This window comes from Camelus bactrianus, chromosome 13 (assembly GCF_048773025.1).
Source record: "Camelus bactrianus isolate YW-2024 breed Bactrian camel chromosome 13, ASM4877302v1, whole genome shotgun sequence".
Lineage (NCBI taxonomy): Eukaryota > Metazoa > Chordata > Mammalia > Artiodactyla > Camelidae > Camelus > Camelus bactrianus.
In genome coordinates, this window is record NC_133551.1 from 62,357,000 (window position 1) to 62,374,502 (window position 17,503).

Consider the following 17,503-nt stretch of genomic DNA (forward strand, 5'->3'; position numbering starts at 1 on the left):
GCTGTGAGGTGCATGGATGCTTGCACCCCAGCCCTAGCCCCGTGACCCCCACAGCAGGCCAGGGGTGCATGACTTAAAGTCTGAACGCGGCGCTGCCATCAGTGACATGATTTTCTGAAATTGTGAGCAATTCTTGGCAAAATTCTGAGCGAAATTAAAAACAAAAACAAAAAAACTGTCTTCCTTCCTTGAAAATTCAGTAGATGTTAAAAGTGCACAAAAACTTTTGTCTTGTTTTATGTAAAATGGAGTTAGGTTCATGGCTCAAAGATTCCTTATAAGCAAGTTTTTCACACACAGGAAGAATGAATAGTTCATTGCCCTGTGCGGTGCTAGACACTTGCATCCCCTTCCTGCCCCCCACATCCCACTTCTTGAGAACCATGTACCACAAATCCCCAAAATGCCCTCTAGGAGGGGCCGTGGGCCCAAGTGAAGATGAAAAGTCAGGAGTGTGGCTTCCTGAACTGTCACTAACCGGTTAGAAAGAAACTGTAATGTGTGGAGAGAGATTTGGGATGAGATGTGTGCATGTGGGCTTAGGGGACCGCTGGTGGGAGAAGGGTAGATTGCTTCTTAGCCTATATTGAAAAAACCCAGAAGTCTCCAGAGATGCCCTCTCCTGCTATCCACCAAGTCCCAGTGGTTGGGGCTTGTCACAAGGAACCCAGGCCGAGAGGGACTGGGACTTGCTCAAGGCCTTACTGCCAGACCTGCAGGAATGCCTGGGGCGGCTCACAGCCCCCACACGCAGCTACTTCCAGGACAAGACATCCCCCTCTGCCACCAGGGCCGGCAGTGGGAGCACCTTGATTTGCAATTCATAGACTCCTGGCTGATTGCAAGTTTGCCCCAGGTTCTTGCACAAAGCTGTCCACCTCCTTTGTCTTCTCAGATGTCTGCTCTAAGAGAGGGGAGAGATGGGTGGATGAGCTGGTTGGCCGCTGGTAGAGAGAGAGGTGATGGGCACTCAGGGTGACATCTTTCCCCTACGCCTGGTTCATGGGGCCCCTGCCTCCTGTGGCACCTGACACCTACCCCTCCCTCCACCTCATGCTTCCAGGCCCCAGCCCCTCCCTTCCTCCCTCCTCCCACCCTCCTCTCTGTGGGTACCTGTGAGGGGTGGTGTCAGGCCTGGAAACTGGGAGGAAGCTGTTGAGGTGGGCTGGTGACCTCAGGGCTGGCCTGTGGTTTGCTGCCTGGTGGGGTGGGGGCTTCTCACTTCCCAGGAGTAGGTGCTTAGGGTCTGTGTGGGGGACCAGCTCCAGGACATCCTAACCTTTCTGGCCCCTGCCTGGATACTATGTAACCTAGTCAACTCATTGCCCCCTGTGAGTCTCAGTTTTCTTATCTGTAAAATGGGAGCAGTAATTTCTGCCCTTAATTCATTTAACAAACATTTATTGAGCACTTGCTATATGCCAGGTGCTCTCTTAGGGGCTGGGGACACAGCAATGAACAAGACAAAAATTCTGGCCCCTGGGGAGTTTATAGTCTAGTGGAGGGAGACAGTAAGATAAGTAAATAGATGGATTATTAGAAGTAAGAAGCATTAGGAGGAAATTGTAGCAGATCAAGTGGGAGTGGGAAGGTCTGTGATGCTTCAGAGTGAGTCTTAACCTTTTATCACCCCACAGACCCCTTTGACAGTCTCAGAATGGTGTTTTTAAAGAATGAAATGAAATACAAAGGATGACAATGAACATCGATTATATTAAAACGTAGTTAGCAAGACTTTAAAAATTGTGGTAAATATACTGCCTTGTTAGGGTGTTAAATAACAAGATCTAGCAAAGGGCTTGATGACGACCGTAATTTTGAAGTTGCGACGAACATCAAAGATATTTAAAGAAATATGCAACGTCTGTAATGTGATACGTAAATATCTGTGACGTCTTCTGGTGACAAGGTCACAGGGACTGCTGTAATGCCTCTGTGGTTTGTTGCCTACGTTCACTGGAGAGAGATGTTAAATTTTGGCTAGAGGTTAGGGGCAATACCATTGCCTTTTTTTTTTTTTTTTTTCTATCCCAGTTCTTGGACTGACTCGATTCTAAAAGGGATGCCAAGTTTAAATGCTCCTTTTAAAAATGACAACAACAACAAAAGTTGTCCTCTAGATAAAGTGATCAGGGAGGGCCTCACTAGGAAGGTGACTTTTCAGTGGTGACCTGAAGGAAGCGAGGTGAGAAACAAAGCACTTCCTTGGGGAATGGGGCCCATCTGACTCTGGGCTGTCCACCGAAATTACCCATCCGCTAGGCGCCCTGAGGAACCAAGGAGGTGATGGGAAGGTCAGAGGCCCAGGGACCCCTGAGAGTGCCTGACTGGTTGTGGGGAGGGTCCAGGAGGAAACCAGTAGGAGGGAGGGAGGGTCCCTGGGAGTGAGTGGGCCAGGAGCCAGAAGCCACCTGCCTGGCATTTCCTGAGACATTCTGTACTTTCCGTTTCCAGAAACCATGGAAAGTGCCCCTGTGGTCTGAGACTGAGGGGCCAGATTGGTTTCTCTGGCCAAGGACTCCAGGTCAGGTGCGATTTGCATTTCCATCCCTGCCTCCAGATGGCAGCTCCCAAAAATTCTCAGAGAGGCCCCACTCTTTCCCAGATCGAGTCACACCTCAACTTAAACCCCCTGCATCCCCCTACCCACCACCTTCCCCGAAGTCTCAGAAGTCCTTTGGTTCCTTGGTGTGGCCCCAGCAGCCTGGCTGGTTTACTTTTGTTCTGGGGTCTCCTGTTTCTCGGGCTGGAGTGTTCACTTGCTCTCTGGACCAGCAAGTACCCAGCCTTGCATAGAGAACCATAAACTGTTGGTCCCTCCACCCCACGAAACTTTCCTCTCCCACCTGTGAAGTAGGAATTTGGAAACAAGCCTACCTGCCTGTGAGAGTTGTTGGGAGGACTGGGACAGCCGGGTCAGCAGCCCGAGCCACTCGGGCAGCCGCCCTCTGTGCCTGCCCTGGACCAGCCTCAGGGGACGCAGGTCCAGGAACCCTCGGCCCCTGCCCTCAGGGAGTCCCCAGACCTATAACTGGGGTTCAGAGATAGGAATGCTCAGAGGAAGAGCAGGGGGAACCAGGTTTGACTTGGGAATGAGTGAAGCTCCCCCCAGACCCTCCCAATCTCATTCAGTCTGGAGGCTTTTTTGATAACAGGATAGGGCAAGAGACCGGGCTCCTACTTCAGTAAAGCTGCTGGTAAAATTGGGTTACCCTTTGAGAAAAAACCCTTACCTCATACCACATCAACCAGTAAACCCCAGAAGAATCAAAGAATTTAATGTTGAAGGTAGAGAGGACAGTGCTTATGGAAGGTAACCTTTAGATACTTGTGGGGAAACCTCCCTACACATCAAAACGGCGGGAGAAATCACTAACGAGAGGTGGAACTGAAAATGCAAAACAGCTCAGTGTCAGAAAGCGAAATATAACGGCCAGTGAACTAGGAAACCCATCGCCACAAACAGGACAAGGAAAGTGTTAAGCTTGATAGAATCGAGTGATTTTTTTTTAAGGCACTGAAACCTTCATAGAAAAGCATAAAGGACCAAGAAGCAATAATTTGTGTTGGATTAGGCCGGGTGATAAACATATTAAAAGTTTCAATCTCGCCAGTAGTAGAACAAAGGCAATGAAGTCGGGAGCGTTGAAGAGCTCTCCCCACCTCACCCCACCCGTGACAGGCGGGGTTACGGTGGTGCTGCCAGCCCCGGTGGGACTCCACACGCATCATGATGATTCTGTCTGGAGAGATCAGTGCCCCCACGTCTGTCTCAACCCTCTGATGCAATGAAATCACTCACTGCTTCTTGGAATCTAGTCTAAGGAAATAAGCAGAGATGTAGACAAAGATTTTTATAAACAGAAGGTCATTTTCATTTTATTTTAAATGGTAAAAAAAAATTATTATTTTAAAAGTTTTTTCCCCTCTCAGGAATTTTGAATGGAGACTTTGGAGCCAAATGTTTATCTAAAAATAGAACAGCATTCTGGAAATAACAGTTTTGTCTACAAATGAAATGTCTGCAGCTCCCATATCAGTCCTTTTTCAGCCCCCGCCGCACACGCCAATAAGAAATTAGCAGCGTCGTAAATACCCGAGAGTAAGGAGATGGATAAATAAAAGATGAGGCTTCCGTGAGTTGAAATATTTTGCCACCATTAAAAATGAAATTTATGAAGAATTTTTAATGACATAAGTGCTTATGATATGATGTTAAATGAACAAGAAAGAGGGTACGGAAATTTTATTTTACTATCATTGCAACTGTGTAAAAATACAGTCACCTGAAAAAGGTTGCAATAGAGAACACTCAAATGTTAATAGTGTTTTTTTCTGGCTAGTGTAACTATGGGTGATTTTTTTCTTCTATTTTATATTTTCTGTGTTCTTAAAATTTTCTATAAAGATCACGAATTACTTCCATAAAAAAACAGTGTGTACCCATCCTAGCCCCCCATCCCTATATCGTGAGGATCCCTGGATAGAAGGATCAGCACAAAGGCAAGAAGCAGGGAGGAAATAAGCCAAGATGGCCAGAGCTTGGGGTGATAAGCTCTTGAGGAAAGGGATAAAGTTGGGGCCAGACCTCCTGGAGCCTTGAATGCCAGCCCCAGCAGCTTGAATTTCAGCCAGAGCCCTATCTTCTGCCCAGGTTCAAAGGAGAGAGACTTGCTCCTTCTCAAAGGCTAGGGCTTCAGGATGTTGTGAATGGCTCCAGGTGCCAACCTCCTGCCTTTATTTCCCACTCTCGCCAGGGAAGAGTTTCACACTGACCATCACTGTGTTCACCAACCCCACCCAAGTGGCCACCTACCACCGAGCCATCAAGGTGACCGTGGATGGACCCCGGGAGCCCAGACGTAAGTGCCAGAGCCACTGAGCCCCCAGGGGTTGGGGAAGGAGGAGGGCTGTGGGGGAGGCAGGGGGGGTAGGGCAGCAGCCGAGGTCAAACAGAGGGCACTGGGTCCCAGGAGCACTCTTGTGCGGGATTGTGGTCCTCTGCTCAACAACTGCCCCCCCGCCCCAATACTGAGTGCCTGGCAGCAAAACCTGAAGCTCTCTGTGCTTACCCCTGGGCTGTAGGAAGCCAGGAAGGAGGCTGGGAAGGGGAGATGAGAGAATCAACATGACCCCCTCCCCGCTCCCCAGAGATGACTGCCCACTGGGGGCCAGGGGCTGGGAAACTATGGATTTGCATCCTTTAAGGAGAGGAAAAAGATGGAAAAGACTTCAGAAGAGGGGTGTGTGTGTGTGTGTGTGTGTGTGTGTGTGTATGATCGTGCGTGTGTGATTGTGTGTGTGTTTGGGGGTAGAGTCCAGGTTTGTTCTACTCCACCCCACGTTCGTCTGCCAGTGGCAGAGGGAGGCAGTCATCAAAAGCAGGAGCTGCTCTGGCTGTGAGGCCAGATCCCCTCCTTGGAAATGTTCTTTGAATCTCAGTGTGTGACTTACTCAAGCCGCCCAGAGCCCAGACGCTGACCCAGGACCCACATCTCAAGATTAGCAATGCAAGTTTGATTCTGCAAATGTTTATTGAGCGCCTGTTCTGTCCCGAGAGCCCTGATCTGTGCATTTTAGCATCAGAGAGAGTTTGTGTTTCATTGCTTCTGCCCACTGAATGACCGGGGATTTGCAGATTCAGATTGAGGAAACTGGAGGGGCTGCTTCCACAGAGTGGGCCAGAGGCCTGTGTTCCCTGAATGAATGAATGAATGAATGAAACAAAGAACCAGCTGGTCATCACTGGACTGGCTGCTTCTTGAGCTTCAACCAGAGCTCTTATCTGGACTGGCCCTACTCACAGCATGCTCAGCCTGGTGTATTAAGAGCTGCCTGGTCCTTCTGTTTGTAACTGTGGCCCTTTACAGTTTAGTAAACATTTATTGTCTCCTGGGATCCTGAGCTAAAGAGTCACCTCAGTTTCAGGGAGGAGAGAATCCAGGCTCTGGGACATTGAGAAGCTGACCAGGGCCTCACACTGTCTTAGGTGCAGGGAGGCGCCCAGTCTTCCAGGAGACAGCCTTCCATTCCAATCCATTCTAATTCCGGAGCTGAGTGGGCAGGAGGACAAGCTCCTGGTCTGTCCTCAGTGCCCAGGAGGCTGAGAACAGGTGTGTAGCTGTGCCAGGGCATCACCAGTGGGGGCCCCACACCTGGCCCTGGGCCGCCCTCCCTTCTTGGGTATCAGGCAGGCCTGCCTCCCCATCTGTCCAATTCCTGAGCCAGCTCCAGCACCTGGCCACTTGGGAAAGGCTCAGAGCTGAGCCCAGCAGCCCTGGAAGAATTTCCCTCCTGGCTTCTCAGGGCCACCTCCTCCAGCCTGCCCTGAGCTCCTGAGCGTCGTCATCAGGCCCACAGTTATTCACCTCCCAGCTGGCACCTGCCCTGGCCAAATTCCTGCTGCTTCCTTCCTGATGGGATTGGATATGGATGGATCTGTGCCCCTGGCCTTGGGCTTTGTGGCTCTGGACAAGTCATGCCTCCTTTTTGGCCTCAGTTTTGTCATCTGTGAACCAGGTCAGTGACCCCAAGAGTCTCAAGGTGGTGATGGCTGGGAAGCCCCTGTGAGCCATCGGCCCATGGTACAGAGAGCAGAATCTGAGCCAGCTGGCCTGGCTGGGGGACCTTGGGCAAGTCCCTGACCTCTCTGGGCCTCAGCTCCCTCCTTCAGGAAGTGGGATGATACCACGCAGCCCACAGGCCTGGAAATCAGTGATGGCATGTGGCTAGCATCTGGCTGTAGCAGAGGGAGGGTCCTTGTGAGTCACTGGATCTGTGGTGTTCTGTCATCCCTAGTAGCTGGCCACCACCCTGCACTCCCACCACCACCACCATTAGTCAATGGTGAACCTCTTTTTATCAGCATCAGGGTGGCTGCTGAGAAACCCAGGTCATTATAATAGAGGTATCACATCTCTGTTGAAGGAGGTGATATCTTTCTCTAAGCCTCTAGGAGTAGATTCAGTATGAACAGGAGCCACAGGCTCAATGTGATGATGAGCACTTAGGAGCCACTCCACAAAGCAGGGAGCACACGGTGTGTAGAGGCATGCAAGCTGAGTCTTAGAGCAGGTGGTCAGGCTCCCAGGGGCCAGGTGATGCTTGGAATCCCTCAGGGTTCAGCCCTGCCCAGCCCAGAGCTGCCCACCCTCCCCTACTGAGACTGCTTGGATGAGGGTGGAGAAGCCCTGCCCTTGGGAGCCCCCAGTCATGTCCTTACCAGCTCTTCTCCCCTGAGGTCCCCAGACCTGAGACAGCCCCTTCTTGGGGGAAGGGGAAGAAGTCAGGCCCAGAGACGAGCCAGAGTCAGAGGCCAGCCCCGCTGCATGACCTGAGACAGATCAGTGGTTTTAAAGTGATTTGTTGAAACAAAATCTTAGCAGTAGCTCATTTATAGAAAATAGCAGATGTAGGAGGGGATGCTTCTCCTGGTCTCCCACCTAAGCACCTGCTTGCTCTGGCCCCGCCCACTCTGGCCCTCAGGTCAGGTCTCACCAACACCTGGGTTCCAGCCCCAACCTGGCCTTCACTCTGTGACCATGGGCAAATCCTCCTCCTTTCTAGACTTCCCGCCTATGAGTGATAAGAGGCCAGCTCAGCCGCTGCTGGTCACTGAGCGCTCCCTGTGGGCCAGGCCCTATGCAGAGTCTCCTCATTGATCCTCAACAACCCCCGGAGGAGACGGGCCAGGAGGCAAGTCACTTGCCCAAGGGTGAGCTTTGGTGCACCCCAGGGGCTCCAGCCTGGGGTTCAGGGAAGCAAGGGCCACTTGGAGGGACCTTGCCACCTCAGTGTGCTCATCTGTAAGATGGGCGTGATACTAGCCTCTGCTCTGGAAGGTGAGCATTAAGTGAGTTTCTAGCTGCCTGTCCCGCTGGAAGTGGGTTATTAATAGTGTTTCCCTTCTGTTCTTTTCTCCTGCTCTGTGACCCCCGACCCCACATGAAGGCTGAGCCTCCTGTGCGGAGCGGTGGAGGTAGAGGCTGGCCCTGGGAGCCAAGGAGTGGGCGCCTGCAGGTCCCCGAGGCCCGGCTGTGGGTTCTGTGGCCAGGTCGTTCCCCTCCGCTGCCCTGCAGAGCGTGCCCGGTCTGCAGCCAGGTGGCCGGCTGGGTTTGAAGGCTGGCTTGGTGGCTTCCTGCCTGTGTGGCCTCCTCGGTTTCTGAGGTTCTCAGTGCTGATGTCCCTCCTAGTCACCGGGGGCTGGTTAAGAAGCAGGTGGAGCAGGATCCAGGACACGGGCAGGAGGTGGTGCAGCACCCGGCGATCCTGGTGTGGAACCCAGTTTGGGAACCGCTCACCCCGTCTCCCAGGGCGCAGTACCTGGAAGGGCAGGACGCAGGTTCTTCAGGGCTGCCAGAGGCAGAGGGGCGGCTCTGGCATCTTGCCTGGGGGCTTTTTCTTCCCCAAAATGTACATGAGATGATTTCAACAAGTATTTTCCTGGGTACCTACCATGTGTCAGGCACTGTTCTGGAAGCTGGGTACACCACACAAAACCCAACAAACGGGCTGTGGCCCTCTTGGCTCTCTAGGGGTGACAGCAGGGGTGGGGAGAGATGGTAAACTGTGCTGTTGTCACCGTGGCCCACAAGGCCCAATCTTGTCTGTGCCCGTTAGCCCTCTGCCTTCCTCTCAGACACCTCCTCCTCCTTGCTTACCCAACTCTGGCCACCCTGGCCTCCTAGCCAGTCTTTGAACTGGGCAGCCACATTTCTGCCTCAGGGCCTTTGCACTGCTATTCCCTCCAACCTGAGACACTTTTTCCCAGACACCCCCAGATTTATGGCTCACTCCTTCCCACCTTGGAGTCTTTGCTCATGCTTCTCAGTGATCCCTTCCCTGACACATTGTTTCAGATCACACACACAGGCATCCCCCAACCCCCCTTTTACTTCCCAGCTTTAATTTTATTTATCACTTTCATTTATTCATTCACTCATTCATTTCATTTATTTTTCATCTTCCCTGACTACTGTATATGCTCCGCAGGGCAGGGGTTCTGTCCTCTGCTTTGCCAGGCACTGGTGTAGACCCTGGAACACAGATGTGAGCACTTAGTAGGTGCTCAGGAAATATTTGTTGAATGGATAAGCGAGGTAAACAAATGATTAGCTAGTTTAATTTCAGGCTATGAGAAGTCCTATGAAGAATACTGAAGCTAGGGGAGGGGAGGAGAGCGAGGGGATGGGACTCACAGGAGGAGGGGGAACAAGGGAGGCCTCCTGAAGAGGTGACATTTGAACAGAGGCCTGAGGGAGGTGAGCAGCCACTGTGGCTACTGGGGGCAGGAAAAGTGACCCTAAGCTGGCAGCTAAATTGTGGCCATCCGGCCATCCAGCCATCCTAAAGTTGCCGCAGTTCCGTCCTCAGCTCCAGGTGTGGGGATTGGAGGGATGACCAGGTTGAGACAACTGCTCCCCACACCTGGCTCCTAGGTCCCCTCTTCCCCGGGGGAGTGCTCCTAGCAAGAGGGAAGGGGTTAGCCTCAGACCTCCCGGGTTCCCCGAATCAACCCCAGGCTGCTGGAAGCCCCAGCTGTGGCCCTGGGAAGGGGCTAGTTGCCTCCCTGCCTGCTGGCCCTCCTGCCAGCCCGGTTCTCTGCCCAGCCACCAAGCAGCTTCCGTCTGCTCACAGGGGGCCGATACATGGCAGACCACCCCGGGCCTGGTACCAGCTTGCGATTCCACGCGGCTGTTAAGAGTCGGGTGTAAATCTCCTGACAGGCCGCAGAGTGGGCCTTGGGCCTGGGTGCCCCACCCCAGGGCTGGGCAGACAGTGGCTGCTGTGTCTGGGTTGTGGCTGCACCAGGGCCAGGCCCAACAACCAAGGAGGTGGCCGAGCGGCCTCAGATGGGTGAGGGGCCCCACAGTGGGGCCCACATTGTTCCCCACAGGCCAAGCTGCTCCTGTGGCCCTGCCCAGTGTTGCTCTCCCTGCTCCCTGCCCTCGTTGGCCTCCTGCCCCCTCCCACCCAGCTGCAGCAGGACCCTGAGCTGGCCTCTTGCCAGTCAGACCTCACTGCCAAGGAACCCAGCTCTCCTCTCTTGGAGGTCTTGAGAAGCCAAGACCTTAGCAAGCAAACTCCATGCAATATGCTGACCATTCTAGGTTTGACCTTTATCATGTGCCTCCACTTTTCCATCTGTAAAATGAATGTGATGGTAGTGGCCCCTCAGAGGGTCATGGCCCTTGGAAACGATATATGTGTCCCACCTGGCACAGTGCTCAGCATGTCGTGGATGCCTGCTCAAGTGGTTGCCACTCTCATCACAGGGGCTTGTGTTGGGCCAGCGTGAAGGCAGGGAGATGGCCTTGATGGCCTCTGGGTTTCCCCTCAAAGCACCAGGTGCCTGGCAAGTGTGCAGACCCAGGACTGGCCTAGCTGGTGATGCCCTGGGAATGGTGGTAAGGTAGCCCCGCCCAGAATCCAGCCCTTGTCCTCAAGCTCCTGCTGGTGTGACCCTGGGTGAATCACCCACCTGGATGGACCCCACTCTGATCCTTCTCACACACTTACAACTTTGGGCAACCCACGGTCTAAGTGAATTGAGGAGGAGTTGTGAACCCAGTACGCCTTCTTTGAGGGTCAGGTCCAGGCGGGCTGTTTAATTCTTGCAATCTGTTCACACCCTCCAGATTTAGGGTGTGATCCCCATTTCACAGATGGGACAACCGAGGCCCAGAAGGAGAGAGTGACCTGCCCACATCACCAGTGGGTAAGAGCTGTAGGGACAGGCCTTTGCCAGTGGGCCCTGGAGGGTCATAAATGAGGTTCAGAGCACTAATCAAGGTGACATTGGAGCTGTCAGTAAGTTGAGCTCAGCTGCTGGAGGCTTGATGGGCAGCCCAAGCCAGGTCCAGAGGGCCAAGGTAGGGCCTTCCTGAGGCAGTCTCCATCCTCCCCACAAAGCACTCTGCTTTGAAACGCTTGGGGCCTGTCCTCCAGGTCATCCTCACCTCAGGGGTTAGACAATGTGATACCCACTTGCCAGGTGTAGAAACTGAAGTCCAGAGGAGGAGAGGGACTTGGTGGGTTAGAACAGGTTGTGATTAGAGGGTTAGACTCTTAGCACTGAGCTTCAGAGCAGGGCAGGGCTGCTGGTGGAGTCCACTGAGACCCTCTCATCTTCTTCCCAGGCCCACCCTCCTGCACCTGCAGGGAGCAGCTTTGGGCCCTGAGCCTGGGCTGGGTCCTAACATCCTTTGTTTGGAGCCCAATTTTCCAAACCCAGGCTCTTTTCCTGCAGGATGGCTCCAGGAAGACACCGTGGCCAGGTGCTTTCTGTGTGGGACTTCAAGCATGTCGCTGACCATCACTGAGCCTCAGTTTTCTCACCTGTGAACTGGGGACAGTGGTAGACCTCCCTCATGGGGATAATGCAGGTGAAAGAAGGCAGAGCATGTCAGCTGCTTAGACACTGGAGTGGAGGAAGTATTCGGTAAAAGTCAGCTGCTGTTTTATTTCCGTTCCTGCTAGTACTGCTCTTAACCTGCAGAGGTTCTGGGGGAAGGGGACTTCCTGGAGGAGGGGCTCCCAGGATGAGCCCCAAAGGCAGGAAGGCATTCCTGACTGGGGCCATGCCTGAGCTGCAGCTCTGAAATATGGGAGGCAGAGAATCCTTGGGACCAGCAGCAGCAGGAGGAGGTGACGGGAGGGCCCCGGTGCAAGCAGCCCTGCCTCCCTTCCACCCTGCCTCCCTTCCTTCTGGGGGCCCTTGTCTGGCCAGTGGCTGATTCTTGCAGTCAAGTCAGGGACTTTCAAAGCTCAAAGGGCCTCAGTGAGCAGGTTGTGCAGAGGGGAAACTGAGGCATGGCATGAAAGGGCTGGGCCCCTGTTGACCAAGTGAGCCAGGCCAGGGCTCCCCACCCAGCTCTCACTGTGGGCAGCCGAATGAAAGAGATCTTTTCTGAAGGCCCATCTTCTTTCCTCGGGCACAGGAAGTTCCGTTCTGCTCCCAGTGTGAAGGCCGACCCCGTGGCTCTGAGACTCTCTGGCGCCCTGGCCACGTGTCGCCGCCTTGGCCCCCCTTGGCCCCTCCCTGGCCGTGGCTCCAGCGTTCCACAGCAACAGGGAAGCGAGTCCCAAAGTGCTGTTAAAACTCCCCCCTCCAGAAAGTCTGCCCTACGTGGAGGCAGAATAGCCCATGGTGGGAGTGTGTGCTCTGGGGCCACATTACCTCCTTTGTATCTCAGGGCAGCCGCTTAGCACAGGACTCATCTTGAAGCCTCAGTGGCCCCATCTGTAAAGTGGGGCCAAAAGGAGAGTGTCAGGAGAAAAAGCAGTGGACTCAGAGTCGGGGCCTGGGTGCCGATGCTGGCTCTGCTGTCCTGGCTGTGTGTCCCAGACTGGACTTACCATCCTGGCCTCAGTGCCCTGGTCTCTATGTGGGGGTATAATCCTGCCTCCCTTGGCACCAGCTAGTGTAGAAGTGACCTTGCAGATGACAGTGACCTGTGCGGGTGAGGAGAGTCCAGAGACCTTGTTTGGCCAGCACCATGACCTGTGAGGGCACCATGATGTGGACACTGGCTTGGGGTGGGGCAAAGGGGTGTGACTTGAGTGAGGCCACTAGGCTGCAAGCGGCAAAGCCCATCCTCGAACCCAGGCCAGCTGTGAACCCCGCCCTCCTTCCGCTGGGCCACAGGAGTATCTGTAAACACTTTGTACACAGTGTAACTCAGAAACGGGACTTTATTCACCAGTGGTGATGATAGCAAGGCCTGAGGTTTTGCACCAGCTTTTGTGTAGCCCCATTGGCTCACATCAGGCTTGTGGTTGACTAAGACACCCAGATCCTCTGCACCCAAGCTGCTGTCAGGTCAGTCTGCGGTCTCCAGAGCTATCCAGCCGGCTTCCTGCCTGTTGAGATTGTTCTGAATTCATTCGTGCCCCAGCTCATCCACATTGCCCTGCCATTTTCAGTGGCCTCAGCAACAAGGGCAGTTTCCTCCAAGGCCTGTCAGGACTGGGGCCTAACCCTGCAGCACTCCCCCAGAGCCTGCCTCCTGAGGGGTATCCATCACCCAGTCCTCGGTAGCTAAGGTTAGACAACCAACCAGAAAATGATATCTCAGACTTGGAGATTGCAAACTTGCAGCCCCTGGGCAGGACACGTCCTATAAAGCGGGTGGGTTTGTTGTTGTTGTTGTTGTTGTTGTTGTGTTCAGTATTTGAATTAATTGCCAACATGTAAAATCTGGGAGATTTCACATACAAGCTGGTTTTTGGCTTCTGGTAAATTAGAAGCTCTGGCAACACTGGGCCCACCCCAAGCAGGGCTCCAGTCAGCTGGACTGGATGGCAACTGCCCCTTCTGCAAGGCATACCCTCTCCAGCCTGCCCCAGTCCCCACCCATCCCACATGCTTCATTTATGTGACTTGCCCGGTCCCCATAGTCATCTGAGTTTGCAGCCCCAGCTCCAGCCAGAGCTACCTCAGTCCAGTTTCCCTGTTGCCAAGGATCCTGGGAGAGAGCAGCAGGGTTGAGGGGGGGCCTGGCTGGGGGCCAGGTGGTCTCATTTTGGCTGCCAAGTGTCCCATGGGCTCGGGCCTGGGGCTTCCTCAGAGAAAGTGGGTTCCCTGGTCCTTGGTGACTTGCTGAGCCCACTGTGGCTCCCAGGGCAACCTGTTGCATCTCTGAGGGCTCTCAGAGGCCTATTTGAGCTTGTGGCTAGGATGTGCAACGAGCCTGGGGGTCTGCGGGTACCCGAATCCCTTGCATCCCCATTTTAAAAATCAGAAATCAGGCCCATTCTGAAGCCTCCAGCTCTGTCCCCTCATTCCCATCAGCAGTGAAGAGTCATCTCACACTTTTCCAGGCCCCCAGGATGACATCTTCCAAGCCTCAGGAAGCACGGTGTGTTTTATTTTACCTCCCACCTACTTCTCTCTTCTCTCGCCCTCAATCTAGAAACTTTCACATGTCACTGCAGACCCCAGGACTCAGGCAAGCCTTTCCATCTCCCCTAGCCCCTCCCTAATGCTTTGTTTCCAGGGATCCTAGATCTTGGAGATCCTTCCCCCTTCTCACTGTGTGACCTCAGGCAAGACTTCTCACCACTCTGAGTCGTAGTTCTCTTGTCTGTAAAAAGAGGACTGGGCCAGCCTGCCTGCCTGGCCTCCTCCCTCAAGGATGGGGTGGAGCAGAATGGGCCAGCCTTCGCCAACAGGCTGATCAGTGGAAGGCTGTTCATCCCTCGCAGTGAGCAGTCTATTCAAATGTCTGCCCTGGAGAAATCCCCCGACACAAGAAGGTTTGTGATCAGAAACTTTCTTGGGAATGTCTCATGCGAGGGAATAATGGAGGTAAAACAGCCTAAGTGTCCATCTGAGAGGAACAGCTGAGTGGACAGCGGCCTCCAGTGGATGTGACAAGCAGGAGCAAGGGACACCCACGGGCTTAGCAGTGCCACACCACCCTCCTCCCTCTAGTGATCCTCACTGTGTCCCAGGTGGGCTCCCAGGGTTTCCCAGGAACTCTGTTGTTTCTGTGGGGCTGGGTCACTCTCCCCATCTTACAGATAAGCAAACTGAGGTGGCCCCCCAGGGTGTGCTACTCAAGGAGCAAATTACAGAATGATACAACCAGGCTGAGACCATTCCAGAAAGTTCCATGAGAAGCTTGCTCTGTTTTACATGTATGAAAAGACAAAAAAAGGGGTGGGGGGAGCTAGAAAGAGAGACCTCCAAATTGATCACATGGGTATTTCTAGGCAGGGATTGAGAGTGGGTCAGGGGAGCCATTAGCCTTACCTGTAATGCTTTTATTTTTGTAGATATTCACATGTTGCTTGTGAAATCTAAAAGGAGTAATTGAAAAAGTGTGTGTGTGTGTGTGTGTGTGTGTGTCCCTGCAAGCTTAATGTCATTTGAGAAGCCTTGAGGGTGGCCTTGGCTGGCTGCTTGAAGGCAGGGCCTGGCCACCTTGACCCTGCCAGCACCTCTGAGGTCTTGGAGGCGAGGCTGGGGTCCATCTGGTGTGGGCCATGGCAGAGGATAATGGGAAAGGCTGGCAGTTTCTCCAGGTGTGATGTCTCAAGCCAGGTACACTGGTCCCCTGTACCCAGCTTCTGGACAGAGATGGGAGTCCAGCCCCTCACATAGTGCCCCACACCACTTCCCAGCATCCTGCTGAGTTTCCCCTCCTGTCTGAGGCCCAGAGAAGAGAAGACATGTTCTGGGTCCCAGGGCAGCTCCAGGCTGGAGGAGCCCACATTCCCATTCTGGGGCCGTCCCCATTACCCTCGCAGGTGTGTGGCGGGAGCGGCGCTGGGAGGCAGATGGTAGCAGCAGCCCTGCGTCCTCTCCCTGACTCCCACAGGGGCCTGCTTGAGCCCCTTTCTCATGCCTACTGCCTCAGATTCTCCTGCCAAAAAGTGTATCGTAGAGGTTCAGGTCACAGGTTTTGATTTGAAACTGCACATTCAAATCTTGACCCCCACAACTCCAGGCTCTGTGGCCTGGAGCCCCTCTCTGAGGGTCACCTATGGAATAAGTGAGTATTCCTGCTCACAGGTCAGAGTGAGATCATGGCAGCGCCAGGGTGGCACATACTGACCATTCTCTGTTCAGAAAAGAGGTTGGTGGTGACCTACCCTGCAGAGACGTAAGGTTGGACCTCACGGAGAACTTCCCAGCAGAACAAGGCATTTCTGTCCCCCTGAGACTCTCAGGAACCAGCTGCTCATGGGCTCCCATGCTCTGCAGGCCATCGGCAGAAGCTGGAGGACCAGACCAAGGCGTTCCCCGACCGCTTCGGGGACCTGGAGCGTCTGCGCATGCGGGTGACGCCAAGCACGCCCAGCCCCCGCGGCTCACTCAGCACCACAAGCCACTTCAGCAGCCAGGCCCAGACCCCCATCCAAGGTACGGCACAGCGGGACTGCAGTGGGGAAGGTGGATGGGGACCTGGACCTGGATGTGGTCCTTCTGCTCCAGACCAGTAGCTCATCAGAGGTCATTCACTGCTCTGCCCTGGTTTAATAAGGAGGCACATGGTGCCCATTCTTTCCTACACATCTGCTCTGGGGGCCTGCTCTGTGCCTGGTCCTGGGCTCGGCCCTTCCTTCATTCACTCGGCAAACGTTTATTGTCACCCACCATGTGTCATTGCGGGGCCTGGCCCCAGGGACCAGCATGAATGGTTAGACAGAGTCCAGGCTCTCCCTGTTACCTCAGGGAACAGTGCACCCGTCAAAATTGGGCAGGACTTGCCCAAGGAGCCTGAGATAGACGCTTGTCTGATGAGGACACCATGGCCCCCAAGCCCCAGCTTTCTTGTCTGAAAGTGGGGTGGTGGTGGATGCCTCTGCCTGGACCCAGGATGACATTACCACACTCAAACAGACTTTTGAGTAAACTGTAAAGTGATGTTGCAGGCTTGGAGAGACACACAGCATCCCCTGAGAAAGGGCCCCATGCAGCCTAGAGACTCTTCCCAAACATGAAGGAGGAGGGAGACCTCTGGGCTGAAGCCCAAGGTGGAGTCTACCCTCATGGCTGGATGAACGCAGTGGGCACAACTGAACCTGATCTTGGGCAGGCCACCCAGTTGTGCAGGTGTGCAGGCGCCAGGCACATGGCAGGTGCTCAGCAGATGGCTGGATGATGAATATTGGCCCTCCAGGTTCTCTTGGCCAGGGCGCTGGGGTTAAGGAGGCTGAGTGCAGAGCTGGCCCTCAGGCCAGGCGACAGCAGAGAGCGCTCGTCACCAGGACTGGACGGAGGTGGGAGGGCTGGCTGCTGTCATGCACTGTGGGTGTCCTTGAGGCCCTGGTTAGAACCCATATGGCAGATGAGTGAATTGAGGCTTAAGAGGTTAAGAGCCACACTTGGGTCACACAGCCCATCAACAACCAGGTTCAAAGTGTCCACAGCACCTGCCCCCAGGAACTTCCTGCACTTCTGAGAGCAAAGGCAAGGGAGCCCCTACTGGGAGCCACCAGCCCTTGCCATGTGTGCCAGGTACGATGCCACGATGAGGGGACTTGGTGCAGCCTCCTGGTGTGAAGAGAAGGTACCTCCCTTCTGGCCTGGGAAGCTGGGCCTTGGCCCTGCTGAGCCCCCAAGGAGAGGAGAGGCCCCAGGTCCAGCCGCCCTGAGCCATGGGCCATGGAGTTTGAGACACTCAGCAGCTCTCGAGCCCAGGGGCTGCAGGGAGGGTCCGACCTCAGGAGGCTGCGGCTGGTGCTCGGGGCTCATGCCCACCCCTGCCGAAAGCTGTCTGTGCTCCAGTGCCCCACAGGCCAGCATTTGTCCAGGCACAGCAGCCTGATACTCCAGGCCTTTGCCTGCCATGAGTGGAGCTGGGACCCAGCCAGGGAGCTCTGGACTCCAACAGGTGAGGGCAAACAGTGGTGTCCTTTCCTGTCCAGCAGCTCCCGTGAAAGAAGAGCCCACCACTCTTCCCAGCTGTGTGGACAGAACTTGGGAATCAGCACCTGATGGGGCCTGAGGCAGGCCTGCCCACCCTCTGTCCAGCCCACTAGGGCCAGACCTGGC

General features: G+C 54.4%; 1 protein-coding gene across 2 annotated transcripts in view; it reads left to right on the top strand.

Moving 5' to 3' along the window:
* Nucleotides 1–17,503, top strand: part of RUNX3 (RUNX family transcription factor 3) — a 60,442-nt gene that overhangs the window by 36,990 nt on the left and 5,949 nt on the right. The window contains exons 4-5 of one of the 2 annotated variants that reach the window (XM_074377151.1): nt 4,758–4,862; nt 15,676–15,868. In XM_074377151.1, coding sequence (XP_074233252.1) covers nt 4,758–4,862; nt 15,676–15,868 — 298 coding nt within the window. The remainder of the gene's footprint in view (nt 1–4,757; nt 4,863–15,675; nt 15,869–17,503) is intronic. The other variant, XM_074377150.1, reaches the window with a different exon arrangement.